Source organism: Belonocnema kinseyi, chromosome 10 (assembly GCF_010883055.1).
Source record: "Belonocnema kinseyi isolate 2016_QV_RU_SX_M_011 chromosome 10, B_treatae_v1, whole genome shotgun sequence".
Lineage (NCBI taxonomy): Eukaryota > Metazoa > Arthropoda > Insecta > Hymenoptera > Cynipidae > Belonocnema > Belonocnema kinseyi.
This window is the reverse complement of record NC_046666.1, coordinates 110,202,996-110,211,639: the sequence shown is the minus strand read 5'-3', so window position 1 is coordinate 110,211,639 and position 8,644 is coordinate 110,202,996. Positions and strand designations below refer to the sequence as shown.

The following is an 8,644-nucleotide window of genomic DNA, read 5'->3' as shown; positions in this document are numbered from 1 at the left end:
AAGTGAGTCCTATTTATTAGTTACAATTTTGATGCATTTGACACTTTTCTAAAGTTAAAATAATAAAAATATTCATTTACCCTACTTTATAAAATTAGTACAAATTATTCATAAGAACTTCAGTAATAAAAAAGACAAGATAAGACAATTTGTAAATTTTTTTCTTCATACGATTTATATGATTTTATACGATTATTTATAAGACAGTTTTCGACTTTTTTCTGCAATTCGCACATGCAGCGTTGAACACACTTTAAACATCCCGCTTAACGTCCTTTTAAGAATGGAGATCGCCGTACGAATCCCTATGGGTCATTTGATTGGTTTCCATTTTTTTAGTTGCGCGTGGCGAGACCATACCTTCTTAGATCATGGATCTCATCAGTATTATACATGTCCTTGAGACCATGATCTAAGAATACAGGGTCTAGCCACACGCAACTAAAAAAAAGTTAACCAATAAGGAGCCACTCCACCACTTTTAAACATATTGGATAAGTGAGCGCGCGAGAATAACGTATATTTGAAAGGAAGTAAATGCAATGAGCGAAGATTGTAAGTAAAAGATAAAGAAATTATATAGTTTCTAAATAAATTAAATTAGTTTGAAAATAATGAAATTTTTGAGGTGCGTGATGTAAAGTATGAACAAATATATAACATCTAACTTGTAATATAGAAGAAACACTTTGAAATATGGATAACATAACCTCTTAAGGCACCTGAGGAATTGTACCTTTTAACGCGAATGAAATGAAGTATCATCCACCTAAGGAGAAAAAAGAATATTGTTTTCGGGCTGAAAGCAGAAATAAATGAATGCAAAATAATGATATCATATCCTGTATTATGATAATATCCGTTTTTATATTTCGTATATACATAAGCACTAAATGAGAACAAAAGAACCCTCTCAGGGTACACAAAGTTACATGTTCAGATCTTATATTCATATGAAATAATGATTTCAATGGTATTTTGAATAGAAACACCACTACAATTTTCACAAAGTTAATCTTAACACGACGCGCTTTCACAAGCGGATAGCGTCGGCAGTGTCCGCTTCTTGCACCTTATTTGAATATTGAGAACTTTCACAGGTATTGACATTGATTTACAATGTAGCCATAATTCATGATTTCAAATCTTTTGAGTGAAGACCGAGACGCTAACGGTTGCTATGGTAACCAAGATGGCTAAAAGTGGTGGAGTGCGTATGGAGACGAAATTGGTGGAGCTGACGGCTAGACCGTGTATTCTTAGATCATGCTTGAGACCACGGCAGATGCATAAAGCAAGTGCGCACACGTGAGTCTGATGATCCTATGGAACTCTTATAAGTGACAAGACGAGATGCCTATGATATTGTTTAATTTTTAACTGATACATACTTACACATAAATGTTGACTGAACAATAAGTAAATCTCAAAAGTCAATGGTAATAAGGTATACAGCAAGTTAGCCGCTATAGGTCTTATTTTTTCTTTCTCTGACGGTTCGGTGTTAACCGGTGGACAGCAGACATTACCGATTCCTCATCAGCCTATATGTCAAAATGTCGGGAACATCCCAGCGGATGCGAAAGTCTTCCCCATGTTCGACATCAAAACAGGGGCCCATGCGGGCAACTTTGCCTGTAAGTTCACTTCTTAGACACAGTAGGCAGGGTAGCACTCTAAGAAAAAGCAACAACAACAGCCCAACAGTCTCACCGACGAACGTGAATGCGTGGCGAGCTCGGATTTCCCCAGAAACTTCATCGTCAGGTCAACGTAGTCCCGGGTCTCTTTCATACAAAGGTAAATATTGCGATACTTTGAACGTTGTTTTACGGACAAATTATTTTCATAATTAGCGAAACCTACGTGAAAACAAAAAGCGTGACGGATAGGAAATAGTGGTAATTTGTACCCCATTCCTCTACCTCTCTGAGTAGATATTTTCATATGTTAAAACTCTAGAAAAGCTGCTTCTCCTGTATGGCCCTTTACGCTAACGGCAAAACTTTATAAAGCGGCTTGTCCAGTATGGTCGTTTCAACTAACTACCGAAAAAAAACTGGTTAAAAATCGACGAATTTTAGATGAAAAACGTGGGGAAGAGTATTTTCAGACCATATTATCACTTTGTTTATCAAAAAATTGGCTGGAAAATTGTTTACTTTGACGGCTTCTGCTCAAAATGGCTGTAAAGCGTATGTAAATTGTTCAAAATGATTAATAACAGCAAGGTAATAATAAAATAAAAGGGGCAAGAAGGTTTTTGCAACTTATTCATTGTTTCTAACTTTTAAAATATATGAAGTAGTATATACCTGACTTGCAATATGTGTGGTTTGAGATGTGTCCGATCACTCTTCTGTGACCAGTCGCTAGCACGTGTTTTTGTTAAGGGCGAGCTGAAAAAGGGGTTCGAGATGTGATCGATCACTCTTCTGTAACCAGTCGCTAGCACGTGTTTTTTGTTGATGCAAAAACCTTTTTGCCCCTTTAGTTTTATTATTATCTTGCTGTTATTATTCATTTTGAACAGAAGCCGCTATGCTAAAGTTTTACCATTTTTGTAATATCTTCGTAATAAATAATATATTATTTTAATAAACAGTTCTTGAAAAATAAAAACTAGTATACAAATACACCTTTAGTGAACGAATTATTTGTGACAAAGATATTTAAAAAATTAGATTTAGAGCCATGCATTTAGTCTACGGGTTTTCATTCGGCACTCAGCGAAGTGAAGTTAGTCGCTGATTAAGTGAAAATACCTATTATAATGAGACGCACGGATGTATAATTAAAAAATAGGTTGAGCAATCATCGCAGGATTCCACTGAGAACAACTGCCATCCATGAAAAATGATACTGGCTCCCAGTAGAACCACGTTAAATCATAGTTATGGCCACGTCTCACGATTGCGATATGAGTGGCCACAAGGCACGGTGAAATCACAAGTAATAGCCGGCGAAACTGCCGTGTCTTTAAGGACACGTAGCGATCCAAGGATGGCAGTTGTCTGCATGTTTTTAGTATTCGGAGGGGAAACCGTCTTACTATAGCAAATGTTTTATTTGATTATACAAAGTATACATGCCTACTTGATCAGGTTGCCATCCTGTGGTCGCTTTAAGTAGTCTTACTCTGCAACTCCTCCGGATAATAAGACCTTATGTACTTTCTAATACCTTACCAGGGTAAAGTTGACCTAAACAACAATGTCCCGTAAGGGTTCCTTTATTATGGCAGTACACGGTCCATGAATGTGACGTACCGCAACGAAAAGGCTCACTTTGTCGATCGTAGTTTAGAAAATATTCGATTGTTTTATCAGAAAATGTGAAAATGATCAGTTTAGGGGGTTCGGCGGGAAATCTGATAGAAGTGCGTATATTTTATGTTGGAAGGGCAAATATAACACTTGCGCTTATGTCACTCGTCAATTTTAAATGAGTTTTTATAGATAAGTATATTTTTCAGTTCCACCTTCAAAAGTGGCACTGAACTCGAATCGAACATTTTTATCCCATATACCTAACTTTAATAATATTATTGTTTCAGAAGATTTTAATACTAATTTAGATGCGATTTCTAATCATACTAAATATTTAGCTTTTATGATACATGCCACTGATTTATCTATTGTCCCATATAATTCCACCCATCACACTGATCATTCCAGTTACCGAATAGACTTAATGATAGCAGATGATCTTTATGAGCTGAATTCTTATGGACAATATTCTATCCCATTTTTATCGAATCGCGATCTTATCAATATTAAATACAAATATTCCTGTACTCAATCCGCAAATCGCAATCAAACTCAAATAAGAAATCTTGCATACTTAGAGGAGGGTAAGTATCTGGAGCACTTTATAACCTAAGATTGGGAATCAATTCTAAGAACTGAAGACATTAATAGTATATTAAATCTTCTGTGCTCTTACTTAATTTCATCGCTCGATCAGTTTCCGCCTTTGCATGTTCCAATTAAACACAAAAATTCAGCTCCTTGGACCATTGTTGAAATCAAAAACCTTATGAAGGAACGCAATAATAAGCGTCGCCTGGCAAAGACAACTAAAAATCTAATGGCACAAGCACAGTTCCACCAGCTAAGGAACCTAGTTCAAACTAAAATTAGGATTTCGTACGGGTCGAGAGCAGTGCCCCTCTGGGCTCCATTTTTGATCCATTTTTATTCAGCGTGTACACCTCTGACCTTTGCAGTGATCTTGAGTATTGCAAGTACCATAAATACGCCGAAGATTTTAAACTATCTATCTCAGGTCCTATCTCCTCCTTCAATATTTTGATTGTGCAGTTTCAGAAGGATATTAACATAGTTGCCAATGGATACTAAGCAATAGGTTTAACTCTGTACCCTTCAAGAAGTAACGCAGTTATTTTTGCACAGTTCTTTTCCCCGTCCCCTGGCACATTAGCGTCCATCTCTCAGCTTAAGGTTGATGGCCTTTACATGGCCTTCGTCGATTCGGTGAGAAATTCAGACTAAATCATTAAGTATGTTAAGCTGACGTAGCCACATCTTCGAATCGAGTTAAAACCCATTTCGTAATTAAGGGCTCATTTAATGCTAATTTCATGCATATTGCGAAATATAATACTCCACTATTTTTTTCATAAAGCCAGAGGTTACGCTAGTTTCACATTGAGCTGGCGGAATCCCATGTGAAATAAATGTTGAATCGAGTTCTGTCATATTACATAATTAAGGGCTTAATCAATGCTCAGTTAAAGTACTATTGCCAAATTTAATGTTTTACTATTTTGTCAAAAAACCGCGGGTTATGCTAGCTTAACGTTAAGCTGACGGAACTCTATGCGAAATAAACGTTAAATCAAGTTCTGGCATAACATAATTAAGGGCTCATTTAATGCTCCTCCAGAAACACAAAAAATTATTTTCCAAAAGCCACCCCTAATACTGAAAAAATCACTCTTAAGGGCATCCGATACTTAGGAAATTGTCGATTTTACCAGTTTTAGGTTCTCCCGGCTTTTTTTTATAGAATAATATATATTTTCTTTTAAAAATTTGGAAAATGATAGCGAACATGCTAATGGACGTCCCCACACACTCTTTTTGTGGGTTAATTCAAAAAAGTTTTAATTTAGCATAATGTGATTAATTTGCATAGCGCTTAGGAATTAGTATCGATTTTTTCAGTGCTAGATTCTCCCGGCTTTTTCCCTAGGATAAGAAATATTTTGTCTTCAAAATCTGGGAAATGATAGCGAACATGCTAACGGACGTCCCCGCACACTTTTTTGTGTTTTTTTTTTTTCAAACAAATTTTTATGTTGCTAACAACTTGTGTGTATATTTCGAAATTATGTGTGTTACAATTCTGCCGACCGTTACTTCCAAACTACACAATATTTTTGGCCGAAAATTTTGGACTTACAAATAAGCATAATAATTAATCTCCTGGAACTAACCTTGTTTGCAGGCAATCAAAAAAGTTTATCTCATAAATAATTTCCAAATTATCGGAAAGGCAGAGATGAAAAACGACGTAACCTTAAAATAATGCACATGCATAACATTTTTATTGAGCACAATAATTTTTTTTGTTTTTACATCGCAAAAAAGAGTCCGGGGACGTCCATTATGATATTTTATAGAATCTCCAAATTCAGTTTAAAAAATTTTTCATCTTTATGGAAAGAGTCGGGGGAACTGTACCCGATTGACCACACGACGAAGAATCACATGCCCTTAATATAAATTATGCACAAATCGTAAATCGGATCATACTATGATTAAAAGCTGATTTAATGCCCCTATTGTCAAACTTAATGCTCCACTATTTTAAAAGGAAAGCGTGGGTTACGGTAGCTTAACATTAAGTTGATGGAACACAATGTGAAATTAAACGTTGAAGCGAGTTCTGTCATATCATATAATTAAGGGCTTATTTAATGCTCTCCAAAACCACAAAAAATTATTTCCCAAAAGCCACCCCTAATATTGAAAAATCACCCTTAATATAAATCATGCAAAAATGGTAAATCTGACCATACTATAATTAAGGGCCTTCGCTTTCAGCCAACATAATCCCTATTTCTGTTTGAAAAGCCGAGCATGAAAATTATTTAAAAGGCATCAAATTAGCCTTTAATGAGCCCTTAAACATGATTTTGACAGATTAAATTTTTGTGCATAATTTATATTACGCCCTTAATTATGGTATGGTCCGATTTACAATTTGTGCATAATTTATATTAAGGGTATTTTTTCAGTATTAGGGAGCGTTCACATATGAAGTCACGCTTTATTGCAAGCTTTTTTACCCCCTCGTACCCCTTGTCACGCTCAGTTATGAATTAACGAGATCCTCACCTATAATATTACGTCACGTTCTGATTATTAACACTCTTTTTATTCCTCACAAAAAACATCAAACAGAATGGATATATATGGATTTAATACTTTTCAGGTTGTCAATTAAAAACAAGAAAGCCATCCGTGACATAACACACAGAATGACTCGTCCCGACCATATGTCACGAATTGTCACACTTGACAAAAACTCCCCCCTGCCCCTTGGTGCGCGACATCACAAGTCAACGCTCCCTTAGGGTTAACTTTTGGAAAACAATTTTTTGCGATTTTGGAGAGCATTAAATGAGCCCTTAATTATTTGATAGGACAGAACTCGCTTAAACATTTTTTTCACCTGGGGTTCCGTCAGCTTAAAATTAAGCTATCGTGACCCTTGGTAAAAAAAATAGCGGAGCATGAAATTTGGCAATGAGGCATTAAATGAGCATTAAATGAGTCCTTAATTATAGTATGGTCATATTTAAAATTTGTGTGATAATTTTTATTATGGATAGTTTTTCAGTATTAGGGGTGGCTTTTAAAAAATAATTTTCGTGTGGTTTTGGAGAGCATTAAATAAGCCTTTAATTATGTGATATAGGAGAGCTCCATTCAACGTTTATTTCACGTGGGGTTTCGTCAACTTGATGTCAAGCTAGAGTAACCCCAGGCTTCTTTTAAAAATAGTGGAGCATTAAATTTGGCAATGGGGCATTAAGTGAGCCCTTAATTATTGTATGGTCAGATTTATAATTTGTGCATAATTTATATAAAGGGTGGTTTTTCAGTATTAGGGGTGGATTTTGGAAAATAATTTTTTGTGATATTGGAGAGCATTTAATGAGCCTTTAATTATATGATAGGGCAGAATTCGATTCAACGTTTATTTCACATGAGGTGACGTCAGATTAACGTTAAGCTAGCGTGATCCCTGGTTAAAAAAAAGTGAAGCATTATATTTGGCAATATAGCATTAAATGAGCCTTTAATTATGTGATGTGGCAGAACTCTATTCAACGCTTATTTCACATGGGGTTCCGTCAGCTTAACATTAAGCTAGCGTAAACCTCGGTAAAAAAATAGTGGAGCATTAAATTTGATGATTGGGCATAAAATTAGTATTAAATGAGCCCTTAATTATAGAATAGGTTTTCACTCGATTCGAAAATGTGGTTACGTCAGCTTAACATGCCTTAAATCATGAACTATATCCTCTCCTGTAATGAGCAATTTCTTGAAATCTCGAAGAATAACTTTAGAGCACTGCAACAGCATTTGATTATTATTCAAGAAAATGATATTAATTATGTATCATTACGAAGATATTACAAAAATAAAGTTTGTCTAATGCGTTTCGTCCATTGTTGTTCTCTCAGCACTCAACGAAGTGAAGTTAGTTAGTGAAGTTACGGACTGAACGCGAATTGCTGCTGTATAGGGACTGAACCAAAAATAGAGCACTATAGTGGAGCCGTCGAATTATAGATTCTGTGTTTTCCGCTTCAAGTGTTTTCAAACTGAGGGTTGTCACTGTTATCGTTTGCTGCGGGGCGATCTGATACTTCTTCGTTTAGTTTAAGATTTGTGTATTGTGAGTTGTATTCCTTATTCTAGAGGTGGTGTGCAGGGGTGTGCAGGGGTGTTAAATTTACTCCATTGATTAAATAAATTTCGGATAGCTTGGCATTCCTGTTTTTGTTTCAGTGATCAACCTATCGTAATCTCATACTGACTGTTAACGCTTGATTTCTTCTTTCTGTAGGGTTGGCCTGCGGATGATAACTCGGAGTGGTCCAAGATTCGCGATTAGAAGTCTCGGAAGTTTTTCTGCAGTATTCACTCGCAAATTGGGGTCTGTTATTAGGTAATGTCGCCCGTGGAAAGACAAAACGCTGAAAAACCTCGGCTTCCAGAATTCTGACTAAACTTGGGATTTTAGAGGTTTCCAACTGTAACTTCGACCTAACGTGAATAGAGGTCCGTGACCACAATGAACCGAGTTTCGTTAGGTCAAAATTGTCATTGCGGCCTTGTGATACGGGTTTGACAACTGGCCCGCACGGTAAATTGTGGGGTAATCGTTGGTAAGTTCATGCCAGAGTCGTGAACCAAAACAGGAGCGGCTGCGTTGATGCAGTATTCGATCCGGTCTACAGGCTTCGACCATGGAACTCGCAATGGTTGTTTCGATGGTCGTGGCTTTCTCCCTTCCTGACTGCTGACTGATAAGAGATAGTTGCCCCGTTGTTCCTGAAGAAGTTTCGTCTCTGGGATCGGTAGTCCATTAGGCAGCAGAG

At 36.4% G+C, this 8,644-nt stretch overlaps 1 protein-coding gene across 1 annotated transcript in view; it reads left to right on the top strand.

Annotated features, from left to right (window-relative positions):
• Positions 1 to 1,262: 1,262 nt before the first annotated feature.
• The window catches only part of LOC117181884 (glucocorticoid-induced transcript 1 protein-like), a 117,973-nt gene continuing 110,591 nt past the window's right edge, over positions 1,263 to 8,644 (top strand). The window contains exon 1 of the mRNA XM_033374900.1: positions 1,263 to 1,800. Coding sequence (XP_033230791.1) covers positions 1,557 to 1,800 — 244 coding nt within the window. The 5' untranslated portion in view covers positions 1,263 to 1,556. The remainder of the gene's footprint in view (positions 1,801 to 8,644) is intronic.